The following is a 23,543-nucleotide window of genomic DNA, read 5'->3' as shown; positions in this document are numbered from 1 at the left end:
GTCAGTATCACTGAACTTGGTTCAGTTGTTTGAAAATTCACTGTTGATGGTGTTAGATCTAGCATTATTCTCCTTAAAAAAAAAAAAAAAAGAGAATTATACATTTTGACCTGATATCCATTTATAAGGAATTATTTGGAACCATTATTCTCCTTAAAAAAAAAAAAGAGAATTATACATTTTGACCTGATATCCATTTATAAGGAATTATTTGGAAATCGTTTTTAGTATACGGTAAATATTTACTCTCCTTTCTTCTGTTCTTGGAAATCTTCACATGAAGAGCATTTAGATTTTGTGTGCTTTTGAATTTTTAGAACTTGAAAATTTCTTTCCAAAAAGTATTAATTTCTATAATGAAGTAGGTTGTTTTTATTTGACATTTCTGCCTGTTATCCAAAAGGAACTTATCTTAGTATATTAGAATTATTTTGTTGGAAAAACTGTAATAATTTTAATCTTCAAAATATTGAATATGGTGAATAGAAGATAAGCCAATACTGGAAAGAAGAGAAGAGTTTTAATTTTATTAAATGAAGAAAATTATAAAATAGATCAGTGTTTTTTTAATGAATAGAAAAGCCTAAGAACTATCTGAAAATATGCACTATTGTTTGTTAATAAGTCCTTTAAATTTGATTAAATGTACTTCATTATATGAGGTAAGACAAAAATAATTTTTATAGCTAATAAGGAATAGCCAATTTTCCCTAAAAAGAAAAAATACACCTCCTTCTACTTTTTAGTGCTTGTTATATAAAATAGATTTGATCGTACAAATCTTTACAAGAAGCTAAAAAAAATATTTATATATATTTAATAGCATATTAAGTTTAGGAATGAACACAAAAAGTTGTTGAACAAATCTGTTAAAATATAAAGGTTTACTTTTCAAGTGCATTTATTCCTTTGATAAGTCATGAGGGAAGCTTTGTTTTGACTCATTCTTTCTTAATAATAAGGGAAATACTTACAAGATAAAATTAATCCACACATGTTTATTGTACCATTTAAAAGGGAAATTTGTATTTATTGATCTGTTTATATCTATTGATATATGACATTCAGTTAAGGATGAGGTTAACCAGTTCCCCATTACAGACATGCACAATATTAAGATCAGAATATTAAATCATCAGAATTCAGAAGACAATTAATCTGATTCATGCCTCCCTGAAATTTTTTTAATGTACGTAGTGCACATTACCAAAGGTTTATTTTAAGTAAAAGAACACTATAGGCAGATGGAAGTTCACCTCTTGCCTCTCCTTCCTGTAGATCTCTTTAAAGAAGTGGCGGGACCGACAGAAATGTGTGACCAGCGGCAGCTGGGCCTGTTACTTCATGATGCCATCCAGATCCCGCGGCAGCTGGGGGAAGTCGCGGCTTTTGGAGGCAGTAATATTGAGCCTAGTGTTCGCAGCTGCTTCCAGCAGGTAAACACCCAGGATCACCGGTATGAAGCATGGGTTGGGGATGGATTTTGTGAATGTTTCGAGAAATGGAATAGGGAGCTTGGTTGGGCTGGAGCCAAATGGTGGAAGACTTGGGTGCCATCCCAGTAAGTTTGTGTGTTGTGTCTTCAGGCACATTTTATTCAAGGAACAGAGACCCCTGCAGGAGGCTTACTGTTTTCTTTGGGAAAAATTCTCAAATCTTTTGCGTGTGCTGTTAGATGGCTGTGTTTGGCCCTGTCTTTGCCCTGGCCTCATCTCTTGCCACTAGGTCCCTTGCTCTCTCCTTTTCAGTCGTTCTCTTTTAGTTCCTCAGTTCCTGCTTCAGGGCCTTTGGACATGGGCCCTCTGTTTAGAACACTTTTCCTTCCCCTCTACTAACAAACTCCCTTCTCATTGCTAATCTTTATCCAGTCGTTAGACTTTAGCTTATCTCTCGCATCCTCTGAAAATCCTTCTCTGACCTCTTCAGATGAGGTTGAGTTTCCCTACTGTATTCACCCAAATATCCTCTACCTCTTCCTTCTCATGCTCATTGCTAATTTGAGAAATAATCAAATTACTTTGTGTTACTTCTGCCAAGTCTGGTGTGAGGTAGATTAACCCTACCGCCCACGTTCACATGAGGAGAGCTGCTAAATTACATACCAGATTGTCTAATTGGTTATCTAGTGTTTGTTTCTTCTCAACCTGAGCTCCATGAAGACAAAGACTGTGTCTATCCTTTTACACATATATGTTGTATACTGTCTCAGTCTGTTCAGGCTGTTATAACAAAATACCATAAAGTGGGTAGCTTATAAACAACAGAAATTTATTACTTACCGTTTTGGAATCTGGGAAGTTCAAGAACAAGGTACTGGCAGATATAGTGTATGGCAAGGGCATACTTTCTGGTTCATAGACAGTGCCTCTTTGCTGTATCCTTGAATGGAGGAAGGGGCGAGTGAGGCTTCCTTGGGTTTCTTTTATAAGGGCACTAATCCTGTCCATGAAGGCATCACCCTCATGATCTAATCACTTCCCATGACCTAATCACTTCTTTATTTTTTTTGTCCTTTTTTTTTGAGACTGGCCGCACCACGCTCAGCCAGTGAGCGCTGTGAGCGCACCAGTCATCCCTATATAGGATCCGAACCCGTGGCGGGAGCGCTGCTGCGCTCCCAGTGCCGCACTCTCCCGAGTGCGCCATGGGCTCGGCCCTGACCTAATCACTTCTAACACCATATCCATGGGGGTTCGATTTCAACATATGAATTTGGGAGGGGGGAACATAAACATTCACACTATACCATATCCCTGTGCACAGTGCCTTGAACATCATAGCTGCTTTAATAAATATTTGCTAAATTAATGAGAAAAAGTGCTCTGAGTTCTTTGTAGGCAAAATTTTTAAAAAATATAAATTAAAGATATTATTAAAATAGCAGTCTTTTCTTGCAAAAGGAGGATAACGTATGTACAAAGTTTACACTGACCAAAGTTTCTAATTTTTGACTGGGAAATCATTTTAGTTTCTTTGTAATTCTTACTGTGTTTAAAGGCATTTTAGAAATATGACTACTGATGCTATATATATGCATAAACTACAAGCCTATGGATACTTTGCCAAAGCTAGCCAATGATTTATCATTACTGAGGGGAAAAAATGCCTCATACCATATCTTTGAGGAGAATTATAGTGGCCCTTTTATTTTAGAAATATAAAAAATACAAAACAAAAATTCTAAATTTATGGTCACATGTGTTGGTTCATAGAATTACCTCAACAACAGCAGGAGAATGATGTTGGTATAAATTTAACTTTGCACATATGAAAATTACTTAGGATTTGAAGAGGGACTGAGAAATTTCATATAATTTATCATAAGTTTGGAAATCCTGCAAAGTACATTCATAGCAATATGCCTCCAGTGTGATGATGTGATGGGGCTGAAACAGGACACAGAAATCACAGCTTATATTTAGCATTTATAATGGCCTTCAAATTTGTGAAATTATTAGTGAGTCTTTCACAAATTTTTATTTTTAGCATTTATAATGGCCTTCAAATTTGTGAAATTATTAGTGAGTCTTTCACAAATTTTTACTTTTGCAGATGAATGAGTTTTATGGAATTAAAGTATTTATGTGGAAAGATTACCTAGAATTGTGTGGTTTTGGTTTTTACTTTTGTTTTTTTAAATCTGAATGTATTAAGGTATTGGGATATGTTTTCTTCTTCCTATGTGACAATTTCTGCTTTTTAAATTTTTAAAGTCTAGAATTTTCTTGCCTTGAAGGAACCGTAAAGCTTTTGTGATTTAACTGACCTGGAAAGCGTTATATAACTTTCCTCTTATATCTGCACAGATATCTCAGAAAACTGTGAAGCAAGAACATTTGCTGTAGTGTTAATGAAGAAATTTTGTCCACTTTTAATGTATTTGTTTCTTCACCAGAATAACAACAAGCCAGAGATAAGTGTGAAAGAGTTTATAGATTGGATGCATTTGGAACCACAGTCCATGGTTTGGCTGCCGGTTTTACATCGAGTGGCAGCAGCTGAGACTGCAAAACATCAGGCCAAATGCAACATCTGTAAAGAATGTCCAATTGTTGGATTCAGGTATGATGTGCTACGAGTGGTGGAAGCAGACTGTTTTCCGTTCCATTTGTGTAATCTCAGTGCTATGCCCACCATCCCTTTCCACTTACTCCCATTTGAGATTTGCCTCCTAAATAGATGGGATGCTCAGCATAAGTGATCTATCTAAAACTGGCATTTCTTCTTACTACCACTACATGAGGCTTATTTTATGATTACTGCTGCTGTTATTTATACTACTATGGTCCAGAACCAGAGATTTTATGAATTTCTACATACTTAGGTCACAGAAATGTTCATTTGTGATGCTTGCATGACTGATTAGAAACAGGCAGCCCTGATGGAATTTGGTGGATGTTCTGAGGTCTTTGGGGTCAAACTTAGGAAGCAGGAAGCAATATTTAAATACTGAGAAATAATCAAATTACTTTGTGTTACTTCTGTCAAGTCTGGTGTGAGGTAGATTAACCCTACCGCCCACGTTCACATGAGGAGAGCTGCTAAATGCCATACTTTAGTGTCATTGGTATGTCAGACTCATCAGTTTGTGAGTCCAGAGCAATCTGTGCATATCTTGGCTATTTGTAAAGAGAGCTGTGATAAACATGGGAGTGCAGGTGTCTCTTCGACATGATGATTTCCAGTCCTCTGGATATATACCCAGAAGAGGGATTGCTGGGTCATATGGAAGATCTATCTGTAGTTGTTTGAGAAACGTCCAAATTGTTTTCCAAATTTATGTTGAGTGAAACAAGCAAAGCACAGAGGGATGAATACCGCATGTGCTCACTCATATGTGGGAGCTAAGAGAGAAAGAAGGAAGGAAAGAAAGACCACAGTAGTGCCGTGATCCAACAGAGGGAGGGAGCATTCTTAGGGCTACAAATAGGAGTGGAGGGGAGAAGGGGAAGGGGAGAGAGGTTGGGGGATAATTGGGAGGGGACAAAGGGTACAAAAGTAATTTCTGGTAATGGGTATGCCCCCAGTGTGAATCTGGCTCTCACATCATGGGCGGGAGGGGGGACAATCAGCTTTGTATCTAATGAATATTTGTAATAAATAAATAATTTTTTTTAAAAAAAAAAGCAATCTGTGCAGGGTCCCAAAATGAAGTGTCTTGGCCATCTTGGTTCTTTGACATTCTTCTCTTAAGGTAACTATGCATTCCACCTCTTAGAATATACTGTGTTTCTCTTCTGGAAAGAATCTGGAAAATAGTCCCAGTTTAATTTGGAAATCTGTTGTGAAACAACGTAAGCCTGCTCGGCAGGGGAATCAAGGTTTCCTACATACATTTCATTCATAACGGAAGAGGAATTAGCTAAGATGGCAATTCCCTGATAGAGAATCAAATCAGGAGGGCTGAGATGGGTGGTGGTTGTATGTAGTATCAGTACCAGTGTCTTGAATTAAACAAAATTGCTTTTGTTTGACTGACTTTATCAGGATAATAGTTTGTATGAAGCATGTCAGTTCAGTTTTTGTTGGTGGCTAATGTAAAAAATAGAACTCAGATTTTCTGTTCTCCCTTACATTGTGGTGTCGTGGGGGAGATTTTCTAAAGTGTTTTAAGTTCAGAGGGTCTTGCAGCTGTGTTCTAAGAGGATGGAAAGGCCAACAGTGTACATAAAGCAGCATCGGCATATGCCTAAGAGACAGCCAAGATAGTGGATGCCCCAGTGGAAGTCAAAGGGTGAACGCTGGAAGGAGGATGATGGGAAAGACACAGTTTAAATGCAGGAAGTTTCTTGGAATAGTTACGTTTTAAGTACCTGGTGGACATAGATGCACAGGAGAGGAAATAGCTGGAATGTGGCAAGCTCAGGATACTAGTGGAAAGATAATACAAGTGACAGATATCATCAGAGCTAGTAATCATTGCCATTTACTGAGTGTTTACTATATGCCAGGCACTGTGCTAAAATGAGTGGCATTTGTTATTTCGTTGACTCGTCATAAAGCTCTATAAGATTAGGAGTATTACCTCTAGTTCTCACGTGAGGGAACTAAGACTTAGAGATTAGGCAACTTGCCCAAGGCCAGGTATTCAATGAACAGAGACAAAGTTGAGATTCAAATCCAGATCTTTTTGACTCTGAAGTTTGTGCTCTTAATCAATGTGCTATTTTTAAAAAGTAGATTAGATTTTTAGGAGAGGAGAGATTTGGCATAATGAAGTAATTAAGTGATACTGAAAAGAACAATTGATTTAGGACCTTGATTATTAGACCAAAAATATTACACTGGATATAAAATGTAATGTGAAGCCACAGGAAATATCCAGATTAATTGACTTTGGAAGAGAATGGCTTACATAAAATTTGCCATATATAAGGCTATGAGATGCCACGAGGGACCAGATTTCTCAAAGGGTGTGAAGGACAGGACAAAAGACTGTAAAAAATGTTAGCATTTTATTGACTTTTAAAGCTTTATTTTTTAAGTAAAAATGACCTGAAGCAATGGTAGCAAAATATTAAGACGTAACAGGTAAGCGTGGGTACATGTATGTTTATTATATTGTTCTTGCTACTTTTAAATAAACTTGAAATATTTCATAAGAGAAATAATGATAGAGCAGTTATAAAGGGTGAACAATGTTAAATGGTAAATTTCAGGTGTTAAGTTTTTGGCATTAATATAAAATTCACATGTAGATGTATTTATGATAAAGATGTTGTAGAGCTAGGGCTGGGTTTGGAACTCACAGACCCCATGTTATTTATACTACTGTAGTCTAGAACCAAGAAGAACCCTCAAGCCCATTGTCCAGACTGGGTCACAAACCCTTCACGTGCAGGTCTACAAGCTAGGTAACTGGAAAAAAGGGTCCTTGGAGCCTTGGTTGAAGAAAGAGTAGACTTTATTCAGCACACACATATATAAAAGCTAGGCAGTCTTTGGAAGAGAATGGCTTACATAAAATTTGCCATATATAAGGCTATGAGATGCCACGAGGGACCAGATTTCTCAAAGGGTGTGAAGTACAGGACAAAAGACTGTAAAAAAATTTTAGCATTTTATTGACTTTTAAAGCTTTATTTTTTAAGTAAAAATGACCTGAAGCAATGGTAGCAAAATATTAAGACGTAACAGCTAAGCGTGGGTACATGTATGTTTATTATATTGTTCTTGCTACTTTTAAATAAACTTGAAATATTTCATAAGAGAAATAATGATAGAGCAGTTATAAAGGGTGAACAATGTTAAATGGTAAATTTCAGGTGTTAAGTTTTTGGCATTAATATAAAATTCACATGTAGATGTATTTATGATAAAGATGTTGTAGAGCTAGGGCTGGGTTTGGAACTCACAGACCCCATGTTATTTATACTACTGTAGTCTAGAACCAAGAAGAACCCTCAAGCCCATTGTCCAGACTGGGTCACAAACCCTTCACGTGCAGGTCTACAAGCTAGGTAACTGGAAAAAAGGGTCCTTGGAGCCTTGGTTGAAGAAAGAGTAGACTTTATTCAGCACACACATGTATAAAAGCTAGGCAGTACAAAGAGAAACTCCACTGCTACCAGCAAAGTCCAAAGAAAAACTGAGCAGCTGCCAGCAAAGTAAACATGCTCTATTTTTAGACGTGAGCTCTGCCAGCCAGCCACTGCTTCACAAACTGAAGAACACACAATAGCAACAAACTAAAAAAGATACATGGAGGTGCATTTGCACTAACTCCACCCACACGCAACTTGTTTACAAAGAATGTGCTGCACCACCCCTGACAGGACCTGAGGTGAGGGGGCCGGACTAAACTACTCCATTTTCCTCATAGATGTGAAGTTGACCAGTTGGTCAGAGAACATGGTTACAGCAGGATATGGAAGAGACAGTGTATTGGGAACTAACTCTGGAATCAAGCTGCTTAGATTTGAATCTTATATCTTCTATTTGGCTCTGTGACTTTGAAGAAGTTATTTGGCCTTCCTGAACCTCAGTTTCTTCAACTTCAAACTCTACGAGTATCTCCTTATAGGAATAGTTGATATGTGAAAAGTATCTAGGACAATACCTATCACAAACAGAGCAGGCATTCAATTCTCTTTATTATCATCAATAACATCATTAGTGGGATAGTGACTGTGCCTACAAGTGTCATTGAACTTTTCCATTAGGTAGAAATTCCAGAAAAACTGGACAGTGATATTGCTCAGTGGAAGGCAGGATTGAAGGTATATAAGGGAGAGGAAGATGAGCAGGATTTTATTATTATTTTTACTATTATTGAAACATAGTTGATTTATATATATTCATGGGTACAGAGTTGAATATCAATACCTGTGTACAGTGTGTGATGCTCAAGTGCTCAAGTCAGGATAATTAGCATATTCATCATTACAAAATGTAATCATTTCTTTGTGTTGAGGATGTTTGATTTCCACTCTTCTAGTCATTTGATAAAATGCATTAAATTATCATTAATTATAGGTGCCTAGCTTGACTCTACATTAGTAGAACTTATTTTTCCTAACTAGCTCTTTTGTGTCCATTAATCCTTTTCTTGGTACTCCCCACCTTGCTCTCCCCCTTTCCCAGCTCTAGAAGCTATAGTTTTGTTCTCTCCTTCTGAAAGTTCCATGTAAGATTAAGATTGGTTTTTTTGCTTTTCTTTCCTCCCCTTCCCCTTCCCCCTCCTCCCTTCCTTTCTTTCCTTCCTTTCTTCTTTCTTTATTTTTTAGCTCCCACTTATGAATAAGGACATGTGGTATTTCTCTTTGAGTCTGGCTTGTTCCACTTAGCATAATTTTCTCCAAGCTCATCTGTGTTGCTGCAAATGACAGAATTTCATTGTTTTTTGTGGCTGAGTGGTATTCCATAGTGTATATATACCACATTTTCCTTACCCAGTTGTCCATTAATGGATTTTTAGGTTGGTTTCTACTCTTGGCTATTGTAAATAGAATTGCAATAAACATGGGAAAGCATATGAAGGTTTCTCTTCAACATGATGATTTCCATTCCTTTGGGTATATACCCAGCAGTGGGATTGCTGGGTGGTATGGAAGTTCTATCTGTAGTTGTCTGAGAAACTTCCATACTGTTTTGCATAATGGCTGTACTAATTTACAGTCCCACCAGTAGTGTAGGAAGGTTCCCCTTTCTCCACATCCTCACCAGCATTTGTTATTCTTTTTTTGATAATAGCCAGTCTTACTGGGGTGAGATATCTCAGTATGGTTTTGATTTGAATTTCCCTGATGATTAGTGATGTAGATCAGTTTTTCATGGACCTGTTGGCCATTTGTATGCCTTCCTTTGAGAAATGTCTATTCAGCTCCTTTGCTCATTTTTTAATCTGTTAAATTGTGAGTTCCTCGTATATTCTGGATATTAATCCCTTGTCAGATGTATAGTTTGAAAATATTTTCTCCCATTCTGTAGGTTGTCTTTGCACTCTGTTGATTATTTCCTCTGCTGGGCAGAAGTTTTTAGTTTGATATAATCCAATTTGTTTACTTTTTCTTTTGTTACCTGTACTTTTGGGATCTTATTCATAAAGTCTTTCCCCAGTCCTACATCCGGAAGTGTTTCCCCTGTTTTCTTCTGGGAGTTCTATGGTTTCAGGTCTTACATTTAAGTCTTTAATCTATTTTGAGTTGATTTTGGTATATGGCAATAGGCAAGGGTCTAGTTTCTTCTATATGTGGATATCCAATTTCCATTTATAAAAGAGGCTGTCCATTCCCCAATGTATGTTCTTGGTGCTTCTGTTGAAGATCAGTTGGCTGTAAGTACATGGATTGATTTTGGGGTTCTCTATTCTGTTCTGTTGATCCATGGTCTGTTTTTATGCTGTTTTGGTGACTATAGCTTTGCAGTATAATTTGAAGTCAGGTAGTCTAATGCCTCTGGCTTTATTTATTTTCTTGCTCAGGATTGCTTTGGCTATTCATGGTCTTTTATTGTTCCATATGAATGTTAGGGTTGTTTTTTCTATTTCTTTGAAGAATGTCATTGATATTTTAATGGAGATTGCATTGAACCTGTAGATTGCTTTGGGTAGAATGGACATTTTCACAACATTAATTCTACCAATCCATGAGCATGGAATGTTTCTCAATTTTTTTGTGTTCTCTTTAATTTTCTTCATCAGTATTTTGTAGTTTTCATTGTAGAGATCTTTCACCTCCTTGGTTAAATTTATCCCTAGGTGTTTTATTTTTTTGGCAGCTATAGTAAATGAGCTTGTTATATCCTCTTGCTGGATAGATCACTTTATTATATAATGACCTCCTTTGTCTCTTTTTATAGTTTTTTGGCTTGAAGTCTATTTTATCTGATATAAGAATAACTACTCCTGCTTGTTTTTGGTTTCCATTTGTGTGGTATATCTTTTTCCATCCCTTCACTTTTATTCTGTGTGAGTCTTTACAGGTCAAGTGAGTTTCTTATAGGCAGCATATAGTTGGGCCTAATTTGTTAAGCCATTCTGCCAGTCTTTGTTTTTTGAGTAGGAAATTCAGTCTATTTATATTAGGGTTATTATTAAAAGGTATTTTCTTACTTCTGGCACTTTACTGATTTTTGCATGGTTGTTTTGAATGGCTTGTTCCTTTCTTTCCTTTTTATTGTTCGTCTTTGGTGTTTGCCATTTTTTGTAGCGGTGAGATTTAGTTTCTTTCTCTTTCTCATTTACATATCTGCTCTACCTGCAGGTTTTATTCTTTCTTGTGTATTCATGATGATAGTTATTGTTTCTTGGATTCCTGATGTAGAACTCCCTTGAGGATTTCTTATATGGCTGTGTGATGGTGAACTTCCGGAATATTTGTTTGTCTGGGAAATACACTATTTCTTCTTCATTTCTAAAGGATAGCCTTACTGCGTATACTGTTCTTGACCAATACTTTTTTCTATTAGTACTTTGAATATATCATCCCATTCTCTTCTGGTACGTAATGTTCTATTTGTTTGTCTGGGAAATACACTATTTCTTCTTCATTTCTAAAGGATAGCCTTACTGCGTATACTGTTCTTGGCCGATACTTTTTTCTATTAGTACTTTGAATATATCATCCCATTCTCTTCTGGTACGTAATGTTCTGCTGAAAAATCTGCTGTTAGTCTGATGGGGACTCCCTTATAGGTGACTTGATGCTTTTATCTGGCTGTTTTAAGGATTTTCTCTTTGTCTTTGACTTTTGAGAGTTTGACTACAATGTATCTCAGAGAAGGCCTTTTTGTATTATTCCATCTGGGCATCTGTGAGCCTCTTAGATCTAGAAGTCCATATGTCTCCCAATACCTGGGAAGTTTTCTGTTATTATTTCACTGAATAGGATTTCAGTGACTCTTCCTTTCTCCTCCGCTTCCAGAACACCCATAAGTTGGATATTTGTATGCTTAAAGCTGTCTGATAGCTCTTGTAGATTTTCATCATTTTTTAAAATTCTTTTTTTCTTTTTTTTTGCCCACCTGGGTATTTCAAAAAGATTGTCTTCAAGATCAGAAATTCTTCTTCTGCTTGCTCTAGCCTGTTGCTTAAGCTCTTGGTTGTATTTTATATTTTGTTGAATGAATCCTTCAGTTCCATGAGTTCTGCTACATTCTCCTTAAAAGTATCTATCTCTTTGTAAAATTCCTACTTCAGATCCCGGATTGTTTTTCTCATTTCATTGTGTTGTCTATCTGAGTTTTCTTGTATCTTATGAAGTTTCCATAATATTGTTGCTTGGAATTCCTTTTCAGTCATTTAAAAAGTTTCCTGCTATTTGGGGTCTGTTACTAGAGAATTATTGTATTCCTTTGGGGGTGTCATATTTTCTTGTTTTTTCATATTTCTGGCATTTCTACATTGATGTCTGGACATCTGTTGAAGCAATTGCTTCTTCTGTTGTTCTGGAGTGGCTTTTGAGGAAGGAGATGTGTTTTATATTGACTGCTGGATAGGGTGTTTTAGTTTTGGTTACAGGTAGAAGCAGTAGTGTAGTCTCCGTGTGGTTACTTTGACCATATTCAGTGTCTGAGCTGTCTGTGAGTGCCTCCATAACCTAAGCACTGAGGCACTCAGTGGCTTCATGCTGAAGTGAGTGACATGGTGTTGAGTTGTTGATGTCATGGGCAAGATCTCCAGCTCTTGGTAAAAGTGCCTGTGTGCCCTATCACTCCTTGGCTGATGTGGGTGACCCCGGGTGGACTTACTAACACCCTGACTAATACCCCATGATAGGTGCGCTAGAATGTACAGAAGCTCCTCAGGTTGAATGGATAAACTTGGGTGGGGTTTCTCTCTCCACTTTATTTCAGACAGAGACTCCTGGGTCTTTGCTTCTTCCAATTGGGGGATGGGATGGTGGTGGTTGGGAATTTCCTTCCATACTCTATTTAGCTATCCTGAGTTTCTGCACTCACCAACAGCTCTGAATGTCTTTCCCTGGGTCAGTGCAGTCACATGGGCTCTGCTAGTATTTTCCACTGCCAGGTGCAAGGCCACAGAGGTAGCACAAATTCCACTGTGGGTTAGGCTGCTCGTTTTTGGGACTGTGCTTGTTCACCTCTTTCCTCTATCCTCCTGCCTAGTAAAACACAGAAACACATGGTTCTGATCAAGTTGGAGTTGCTGGCACCTGGGCTGGGTGTTAGTGGGGAGCAGGATGGACTGCTGTGTGGGGAGATGGCCATAGCAGCATTAGCCCTCTGGGTCCTTTTGGCAGTGGTGGCAGTGGGCCAGGGCACAAGCAAGAGAAGGATTACTGCTACTAAGTGCTCATTGCCAAGCAGTTTCTTTTAGCCGCAAGGGAAAATTTCTCTTGCACTGATCCTGGTGTCAGAGACATGGCAGCTGAAGCCATGTGCCTGTTTCTCCTCTCTATGCCACCATCGTAGGCTTCTCACCAGTCTCCTGCTGCACTCCTATGCTCTCCCACCAATGCTCTTGTCAATATTTAGCTGTCTATTCATTGTTCTGGTCTTTTTCTGTTGGAGGAATGTGCCCTGAGCACCTTTGGTCTGGCATCTGCCCATCTACAAGCAGGAATCTTAAGAGTAAAGAAGCATAATGTTCTGGAAATCAAAGAGGAGGCTTTAGAAAGGTGGTACAGGTGTTTGTTAAGTGCAACAGAGAGATTCTAAAGATCACATGTGAGAACAGACCTTTGAAACAGGAGAATTCACTGGAAATCTTAGATTTCTTTCCATGTCAGGATAAGGGTGGAAGGCAGATCGCAGGTTCAGGAAAATAAGTAGATGGTAGGTGATATATTATGTTCATTTTACTTACGTGTATACTTTCCCAGTTTTCTATATTGAGAATATAGTACATTTAAAATTTTAAATTTCTGAATAAAAGAGAAAGATGTCTAGAATTGCTACCTGATTTAGGAAAAAGACCAAGCAAAAGTTTCTTCAAACTAATGGTGACTTAATTATTGCACAAAGATTATGCGTGAAGGGAATGAGTATGAGAACAATTAAAGAAGTAGAATGGGGCCAAGGCAGAACAGATCTGATTAGCTCTTAGTTGTAAAGAGATACCACTTTCTCTAAGGGTTCAAGGAAGAATAAAAAGCCAAGTACACAAATAAAATAAGAGGAGTATCTGCATTAGATGAAGGGAGTGAGTATGAGAACAATTAAAGAAGTAGAATGGGGCCAAGGCAGAACAGATCTGATTAGCTCTTAGTTGTAAAGAGATACCACTTTCTCTGAGGGTTCAAGGAAGAATAAAAAGCCAAGTACACAAATAAAATAAGAGGAGTATCTGCATTATAAAATAAACTATACTTCATCCAGGCTGTCTCTGTATCAAGCTACTACTCCAGATATACACATATTTGTTTTCTGTGAATTTTTTCACTAATTACTTCCAAATTAAATTTTAATGAAATCTTATATTTGCAGAATGTTTTGTAAGCTGGGAATTGTTTCTTTTAGAATCACATACAGCTGCTTAAAAGTAAAATGCATAAATCAGATTTATTTTCCTTTCCTGTAAACAAAGTGTGGAGGTAGGCAACACAAGATTGTTATGGTTGCTCCATGGTCACCTCATTTCTAGTTCTGTCTTTATGTACATTTCTAACATGTACTTCCATCTTCAAGGTCACCTCACAGTTAACAAGGCTCTTCTGGATGTCAGGTCCACTTTCCAAGAAAAAGGAAGAGGGAGCATGCTTCTTCCCAGCTGAGTCAGTCTTTTGAAATCCCAACTAGAAACCCCACCGAATAGTTTCAACTTGTATCGTGCTAGTCACCACCATCAGCAAGAAAAACTAAGAAATATTGTTTTTAGCAAGGCATATTGCTAGAATGTGCTAGTAGTACAAGGATCTTTTACCAATGAAAACAGGGTGAATTACTACCTGCCACAGGAATATTCAGCAATGAGCAAAACTCCATTTAGAAGAGGAGATGTCAATCATATTCACCAAGCCATGCTGATAGGTTAAGAAATATTGTTACTGTAGGTAATTGTTTCAAACCAGGTAGCTTCCTTGACAAAGTAAGCTGGCTATAGTATACCCAGATTGATTTCCTTCAAATCAATTTGCAAGTAACTTTGCACATTGTTGTAGAAACTACTCAGCACTTAATAGTTTATAATATTAACCTTTACATAACCTTTAAATTTTGTTTCCAGTTTCATTCTGTGAGTCTTATCATTTATTTATTTTTTCTGTAGATATGGATATAATTTATGTTCTTAGTTCCACCAGCCATGCTGGCAGAATGGAAGATTTGGGAGAAGATATTTTCCACTCAGACTCATAGAAACTTAGTATATAGAGTTTTGCTCTTCTAAATAAGATTCTGCAAATGAAGTTAATGTACAGTGTCATTCTTATGCAAGTGATTTAAAAACATTATTTTATTTCCAGAATGCACTGTGATCAGGTTTTATTTAGTTTGTTTTTCATTGTAGGTTATTTCTTGTTTTTAATTTCTTTTCTAATGACTAGTTAAAACCAAATGTAAAACTCTCATTGTAAAAAACAGTGCCTTTGTGAGGGAATTTTGAGATTCATTTCTTATTGATGATATAATTGGTATTTTAAAATTTGGTGTATCAAGCTAATAAACATAAGCATCTTTTCTTCTCTACCATTTTCTATTCAAACATTACAAAAACTTTTCAGATGTGTATATTTGTCCTCTCATCATGTCTAAACAGATGGAAACATGTTTGAGAGATTTTAACTTTAAAATTTTACTTTTTTTTCCTTTTCATTGGACAGGTGGTTTTCTCTTTGTCCTAATTTGGACCAGGATACTAAGCAAATTCCACATTTGTGGCAAATCTACTTTTTATTTTCTTGGTGATTTGGATGAATGAGATTTCTTACCACAAATAATTGATTAAAACTAAATAATAGGATTGCAAGGCAATGAATTCTTTTTTTTTTCCCCTTCTCTATATTTAATTGAGTGAATTACTGTAATTTACTTAACCATTTTCTGAAATTTGGACATTTAGTTTATTTTCAATTTTCTGATAATATTTAATTGAGTGAATTACTGTAATTTACTTAACCATTTTCTGAAATTTGGACATTTAGTTTATTTTCAATTTTCTGATAATATTTAATTGAGTGAATTACTGTAATTTACTTAACCATTTTCTGAAATTTGGACATTTAGTTTATTTTCAATTTTCTGATAATATTTAATTGAGTGAATTACTGTAATTTACTTAACCATTTTCTGAAATTTGGACATTTAGTTTATTTTCAATTTTCTGATAATATTTAATTGAGTGAATTACTGTAATTTACTTAACCATTTTCTGAAATTTGGACATTTAGTTTATTTTCAATTTTCTGATAATATTTAATTGAGTGAATTACTGTAATTTACTTAACCATTTTCTGAAATTTGGACATTTAGTTTATTTTCAATTTTCTGATAATATTTAATTGAGTGAATTACTGTAATTTACTTAACCATTTTCTGAAATTTGGACATTTAGTTTATTTTCAATTTTCTGATAATATTTAATTGAGTGAATTACTGTAATTTACTTAACCATTTTCTGAAATTTGGACATTTAGTTTATTTTCAATTTTCTGATATTATAAACAACATATTTACAAATATCTTCGTGAAGATAGCTCTTTCCATATATCACATAAATTACATTTCCATAGACTAAAGCACTACGAGAGGATGAGTTAATGAATATGAGTATTTTTATAGCCAAAATACTTGAATGAAGATAGCTCTTTCCATATATCACATAAATTACATTTCCATAAACTAAAGCACTACGAGAGGATGAGTTAATGAATATGAGTATTTTTATAGCCAAAATACTTGATGCCAAGTTATTTTCCAAAAGAGGTCTATCCCACTTTACATTATTATGACACTGTGTTAATGCCCCAATTTCATTACAGCTCCACTAAAATATTGGCTTTTGTTGTTCCTTTGATCTGAAGCTGTTTTTTTCTAAAATTATTCTTATTTTCTATCAGTAGCTATTCTTTAGCTTTCTTCCAAATAGTGCCAAAATTTATTCATAGAGCTGTACATTTTCTTCGGTTTAAGGAATTGAGTTACTTTTTGGATCATAAATTGACAAAAAGGCAGCAATACTTATAAAATATATACATATAAATCTCACATCCGTAGGTATCTTATCTCAAATAAATAGGGACCCTATGTGTGGAAAGGGATTCTCTAGAAAATGTTGCTGAATTATAATGGATGAAATACCCATAGTGCATAATAATTTTAACCAGGAAAAAACAATTCCCCTGAAGGAAATTTGTGAAGCATCATTTATTATTGTTATTAACTTATTTATTCCCTCAACAAATTAATACTGAACACTTACCATGTGTCAGGCACTATTGTCAAAGATGAATAAAGCCAGACACTAGTTAAAGTGGTAAGGACAGATTTTAATCAGTAATATACTGACTTTACATAAATATATTTTGATTTGTGCAGAGGTGACCGGGTGTTTGTTTTAAGGGGGGGATGAAGGAGTAGAGAGGGGAAACAGTGGGGGCTTGAACACAGTCAGGCAAGTGAAAAATTGCAGAGGGTTGGTCCATGGAAATGCAGTGAGCCCAGGTGTGTCTGCTCGCTGGCAAAAATCGGAGTTAGGCTTCTATCCTCCCATACTGACTGGGAGAGAGAGGTCCTATCCTTCCTGATGATTACTTTTCAAATGGTTTTCAGGTGCTTGAGAAAAGACACTCCTGAGTTATAGGAGATACATGTACATCTCAAAGGGAGAGAGGAAGGATTCACGATTGCAAGCTCTTTTTATTAATGCTCTAAGAGTGCTCAGGAGCCTACCTTTAGGTGTTGGCTAGAGCAAACAGTAAATTCTTTTGGTGGCCTGGAATTTTTGTTTCAAGCAAGCAGTTTAAGGGGGCCTAAGGCCATCTTAGGGATAGAACCTTGAGCTGTTAGAAATTATGTTGTTGTTGGTTCAAGTCTTTAAATGGGGGAGGTAGGGGGAGATGGATGAGATAATTTGTGCTGAGAGTTTGCAGTTTTTATAGGTGAAGGCTCAGTGGAGGGAAAGGGCTCAGAGGAGCCTGACTAGAGTTTGGTCAAGGAGAGAATCATCATTTGTCAGTGTACTAGGAAGAAAGACAAGATTACTGACTCTCCTGCTACTTTCCACTTAGGAGAAGGGGATGTGTGACAGGGAACACGGAAACAAATAAATGAGATCATTATAGATTGGAGTAAGTGCCTTTAAAGAAATAAATGGGTGATAAGACAGTGATCAGAGGAGGCACTTTAGATAAATAAATTAGGTAAGGTCTGTCTGAGAAGCTAACATTTGAGTTAAGACTGAAGGGTGAGAAAGAATCAGCTGTGTAAAGAACTAGGGGAAGGGTATTTCAGACGGAAGAAACAGCACAAGCAGTGGTCTGCAGGTGGGAAAGAGGTTGGTGTGATTGGGGCACAGAAAGAAAATGAAGCCTGTTCCACAAGGGGAGCATGGTAGGCAGTACTGGCTACAGAATTTGAAGCACCTCGCGCAAAAAAAATTAAAAACGCAGGGCCCCTTGTTTAAAGATTAAAAACAATGGAGCATTAAGCCAAGTTCAGGACTCTTCTGAACATGCAACTGTATAGGTCACACATCTGTGAAGCCTGCCCTGGGGGTGGGAAAGAGATGTGTGAGAATAGGGAACAGAAGAAAACTGGGGCGAATTTCCTAAGTAGTGAATTTCTCCCTTTTCTAAATGGTAGGAGATGGGATTAAAGAGAAAGGCAGGTATCAGATTGTTTAGCAGCTTTAGATCATTGTAAGGAATTTGGATTGGGGAGAAATATAATATTAATATTTACATGATAATAGCTAGAAATGTAGAAAGTTGATTGTAAAGAGCTAATGTCAAAATGGGAAAAATCATCAAGTAAATGTGTTAGGTTGTTATAGAATAGATGGATAAAATGACTATTTTTTTTAACAGTAATTTCTAATGGTTTTACAAAATACTCAAACAATTTGAAATCAGCAATCGGCCAGTGGAACATGCTTGAGAATCACTTATACACAGATGAATTTCACTCTTCAAATACCAATTTTAAATAAAATCTGTAAGTTACCCAAAACTATCCTTGTTGCATAGTCACTGTCGTTTCTAAGATTACAGTTTATCCTGCATCGTAGAGGGGTGGCTTCCTTTTTCAAGACGTGCTTTGGGAGATCCTTTGCCTTTCCTGAGATTGTATAGTGATCTTAACTCTTGTTGCATAGTCACTGTCGTTTCTAAGATTACAGTTTATCCTGCATCGTAGAGGGGTGGCTTTCTTTTTCAAGACGTGCTTTGGGAGATCCTTTGCCTTTCCTGAGATTGTATAGTGATCTTAACAGCAGTGCACTTGCAAATTATCTCTGTGACTGGTTATTTTCTGCATTTGTCCCTTCAACTTTTTATGAAGTAATTAGAAGCATATGTAAATTGAGTCTTTGAAAGGCATACTCTTGACTCTAGTTGTAATGAATTACTTGATTTAACTGCTTTCTACATTTTCTTTCTTTTCACCCACATTCTTTGAATTTTTTGCTCTTTCTTTTAAGTAAGCTTTATTCATGGTTCATCCATCTTCTACCCAACATTCCCGAAACTTACTTAATGTCTGCCTCAGAAAATGAACGTAAATGTGAATTTATTCAGTACAGTGATAACAAGCCCCACTTGAGTGTTAAATAGATCATACCTATCCATGCGGATCTTCATATTTACATTTCTCATAGTGCATCTCCTTTTGGCTAAGAGAATTCTCCAGTCACATGACTGAGTTGATCTTTTTTTCCTTCAAGGTCCTTTTTCAGCTAACTCTGGATGCCTCTATTGTTAAAGGCTTCCTGCAATTTATAAACTTTGTTTTATACCCTCCAAGTTCCCCAAATATTTCACCAGCATATCACCTTATCTGTGATAATGTTTGTCTTTAGATGTAGGAAGACTAATGCTATATGAATTAACTATCATAATTCATCAAGGTATTTTATGATATTGATAATAAATCATTTATATAAGGAAACAAAGAATTTTTCATTCTCTAGGAAATGATTTTTCATTAAACTCTTATTTTCCCCCACCATTCTATAATCCGGATTTGCATATCCAAGAATTCTTTTATTAGGCTCAGTAAGGGTTCACCTTCAAGAGACAACCTGCCATAGGTTATATTTAATTCCTGTCCCCATTTCCTTTCCATTTGTCCAAATCCCACATTTTCGCAAAAACGGCTCAACTCTTCCTTTGTGTGTGAAATCTTCCCAAACTCCACTGGCTTCTTTTTTACCAAAACACTCAGTTCAGTGGCTTCTACCACCAGTTAGTATCCGATTCCCTATTATCTTGTACTGTTTTCTAACTACTTAGTGTTTTTGTCTCCTCAACTCTCTTTTCAACTCCTTGAGGACAGGGGTGACTCATTCTTTTCTCCTTATTCTTAGTTAAATTTGCCTCATAAAAACTAAATGAGCTCATATCTGACACTATAAAAACTAATTACAGAACATCAAAGCTGGAAAGGACCTAAAAGATCCTCTAATTCATCTTCATTTTAAAGAAAAACCTAAGTTTTAGAGAACCTAAGAGTCTTGTGCAAAGTTAGGATGGATTTGGTGATTTAACTCCATTAGGGAAATATACAGAATTGAACACATTAGCAAACACTGTTATGTGTGCTTGCTGGAATATTGTATTTGTTGAATACCCTGTTATATACCAGGTATTTTGCTTGTGACTGAAGATACAGATAAAATATTCTGAAGGATAAAAAAGGCCTCTATGTGGAGAAATTCATCAAACTATGTGATGTTGTTTAGAATGATTAAGTTTATGGATCAAGAGAGTAGTCAAAATTTTTTCTTATTACCTGTGTGCACTATGTGTTTGAATTCAGAGATTATCATTTATTTTTAAAAGTTGCATTTTATGCTGGATATGTTCAGAGTGTAAATTTCTTTTTTATTAGAACAAGACTTTATGATCATTTAATTTCATAGTGAAAATTACCCTAATTGGATCTTTTTAGAATCATCATTTTTGTAAATAACAAAATTTAGTTCAAAGTAGAAACATTTTTATATGTTGTTAGGGCATATGAGAGATAGTCTGTTTTTTGAAATCTACTATCTTAATAAGTTTCAAGAATATAATACATTATTATTAATCATAACCAACATGCTGTACACTGGGTCTCCAGAACTTATTTATCTTATAACTGAAAGTTTGTACTATTTGACCCGATTTCCCCACCCCTATCCCCCAGCAACCAGCATTCCACACTCTGCTACTATGAGTTCAGCTATTTTTTAGATTCTGCATATAAATGAGATCATGCAGTATTTGTCTTTTTATATCTGGGTTATTTCACTTAGTATAATGTCCTCCAGGTTTATCTATGTTGCTACAAATAGCAGTATTTATTTCTTTGTTAAGGCCAGTGATATTCCTTTGTGTGTGTGTGTGTATCTCACATTTTCTTTTTCCATTCATCTGTTGTAGGATACTTAGGTTGATTTCATATCTTAGCTATTGTGAATGGACTGAACATGGGAGCACAAATATCTCTTTGAGATAATGGCTTTATTTTCTTTGGATTTGAACTCAGAAGTGAGATTGCTGGATTATTATACAGTAGCTCTATTTTTAATTTTTTAACGAACCTCCAGACTGTTTTCCATCATGGCTGTACCAAAGATAGCCCTTTCAATTAGAGAGAGAGAATGATGAATTTCACACATGATTTATAAGAGTTTATGCAGTTGCTGGCAGTGAGAGAGAATTAGATAGGGTTAAATACTAAGAAGAATGGGAAATGTTTGAAATTGCTACTAGGGACAATCATGAGTCACCAGGAGATGAGTAAATTGATTGTTACATTGCCACAGGAGTGCAGCTGAGGTTAATTGGCAAGGATTTGTAGTTTGTGACTCCATGGCCAGCAGCTTTTTAGGAGATAGTTGAAGGCCTAGGGAGTGAAAAATTCAAAGGTGTTAATGACCACTGTGTTTGATTTGGACTATCCCCATGCTGAAGATATCCTAAAGGGGGTTAAGGGGCTGGAGATCAAGATGCCGGAGGACAGAAGACGTTTATTCATATTAAAGAAGTGGAGGAAGGGTCAGAGATTCCAGTCCGTGAAAGAATTTTTCAAGTTAGAGATTTGGGACTGTAAGATGTTTTGAGTTATGATGAGGCCTGAGGTGTGGCCCGTACCCCAATGTGTGACTGAAGTGGGACATGAAGATTCTAGAGGTGTGATGGCATTTAGAAGGTCATGACTACATCTCTAGAAGTGAGAGATGATGGATGTGTCTGGCATTTTATAGTCAAAGGGGAGTGGAAAGGCACATTGGTTTTAGTAGGCGAGGCTTAGGGGAAAATGGTGTGTAAAGGAGAAAAAACCATGATCTTTTCTTTCCCTTTTAGGTTCAAATGTAATTCTTTTTTCTCAACCTTTGTGAGATTGATTATATGGGAATGATTATATAGCCACTATTGGAGAGGATTGTAGGGGAGATGGTGTTATCATGGGAACATCAGGATTCATTTAAGGAGAAAAGTTGAAATAGTAATTAAGAACAAGATGTAGGGGAATGTGGAAAAGAACATGGAGCTCACTATAATGGGGAAAGAGAAGTCAATAGACAGAGGCTGTGTGCTTCTGGTGAAGGACAGTGGCCCGGTCCATGCAGGGAAAATGAGAAATGGGGAAAGGTTAAATAGAATACTTCACCTACTGGTAAGTATAGATATCAGAATCTGCATGGCTAGCCAGGATAGGAAGGTGGTTTGAGAGACATGTTAGCTCAGGGAGAAGGAACAGAATATTTGCAAAATTTTGTTGCTTGAAAGGTCAGCAACGTCAGTTACTTCCAGCGTTCTAATTGTTGGGGTCGATTCATTATAAATTTCTGTGCTTATTTGATGGGCTTTACACAAGGATCGTTTGTACTGATAGTTTTGCTGAGATTTTTGGTGAAAGGAGGGGAGGACAGGAAAAAATACCTCAATGGGAAGTAACTAATTAAATGGATACCACTTAAAAGAGATTGTATTGAAGTCTTTAAGCAAGCACATCTTGTTTTTAAAGCAGTAGATTCAAGCATATTTTTGTTCCTATTGATTAGTATATGAAGAAATAAACCAAAATTTCATATTTTCAGCATTTTTAGCAACTTTTGCTGGAAAAGTTTTTTTCCTTTTAAGTTAAAAGCTAAATTATGCCTTTTCTTTACGAACTATATGTTGCTGGCAAAAACAAACAAAAACCCAAAAGAACAAGAAAAAAAACCCCTAGAAACAGTTGTTCTGTCTATTTTTCTCCCTCTCTGCCATCTTCAATGTATTCGTTAAGACTATAAAAATCAAATATAAAAAAATGCTGATTCATTCTTTGGGATATTCTACATTGAGTTAGTGTAGCTTGTTTTTGGCAGTCTTGCTTCTTCAGATGTAACTTGGGATGTTTGCCAATATGCTAAAAATGCAGCATCATTGATATTTCTCTGACCTCAGCATTTTGAAGTGGTTTTTCAGCCCCTGCCCACCTTAACATTGTTTTCCCAGTAAGTCTAGTGCATTTAGATTGTGTCATTATCTTTTAAGGTGAGGCTTGGATGAAACCCATTTTGCTTTGGAAGACTAATTACCCTACTTATTTTTGACCCCTTGATGATTCTGTTAATGCTAATTTTTTAGTTTCATATTTTTCCATTAGGACTTGAAAAGCTCTGAGATTTTCTTACTGATTTCATCCTATCCATAGAATTTAAATGTGTCTGAATTTCAACTTGTTGAAATCAATGGAACTTAAGTAAAATCTGAGAGTTTGTTTTGCAATTAAAAGTAAAACACTTGAGAATATCTCTAAAATAGGTTTTATGATAATGAAATGTACTGCTTTAGAAGCATGCAAGAACCATTTGGGACTAATTGACTTCTATATTTAAGAAGTAAATCTTGCTAATGAAGGTTCTGTTCAACAGTGATTTTAGCACTTGTGCATGGTCCAAATGATAATGTTTAAATATTCTATACATGTGCCAAATGTCTGTGTTGTTTTTT

General features: G+C 36.2%; 1 protein-coding gene across 1 annotated transcript in view; it reads left to right on the top strand.

Moving 5' to 3' along the window:
• Positions 1-1,278: 1,278 nt before the first annotated feature.
• Positions 1,279-23,543, top strand: part of LOC103588160 (utrophin-like) — a gene marked incomplete at its 5' end in the record, with an annotated part of 69,893 nt that continues 47,628 nt past the window's right edge. Inside the window, 3 exons of the mRNA XM_008569780.1 lie at positions 1,279-1,436; positions 3,896-4,062; positions 12,568-12,709. Of these exons, the coding sequence (XP_008568002.1) occupies positions 1,279-1,436; positions 3,896-4,062; positions 12,568-12,709 (467 nt within the window). The remainder of the gene's footprint in view (positions 1,437-3,895; positions 4,063-12,567; positions 12,710-23,543) is intronic.

Source organism: Galeopterus variegatus, unplaced genomic scaffold (genome assembly GCF_000696425.1).
Source record: "Galeopterus variegatus unplaced genomic scaffold, G_variegatus-3.0.2 Scaffold528, whole genome shotgun sequence".
NCBI classification, from domain to species: domain Eukaryota; kingdom Metazoa; phylum Chordata; class Mammalia; order Dermoptera; family Cynocephalidae; genus Galeopterus; species Galeopterus variegatus.
This window is presented reverse-complemented; position numbering and strand designations above follow the sequence as displayed.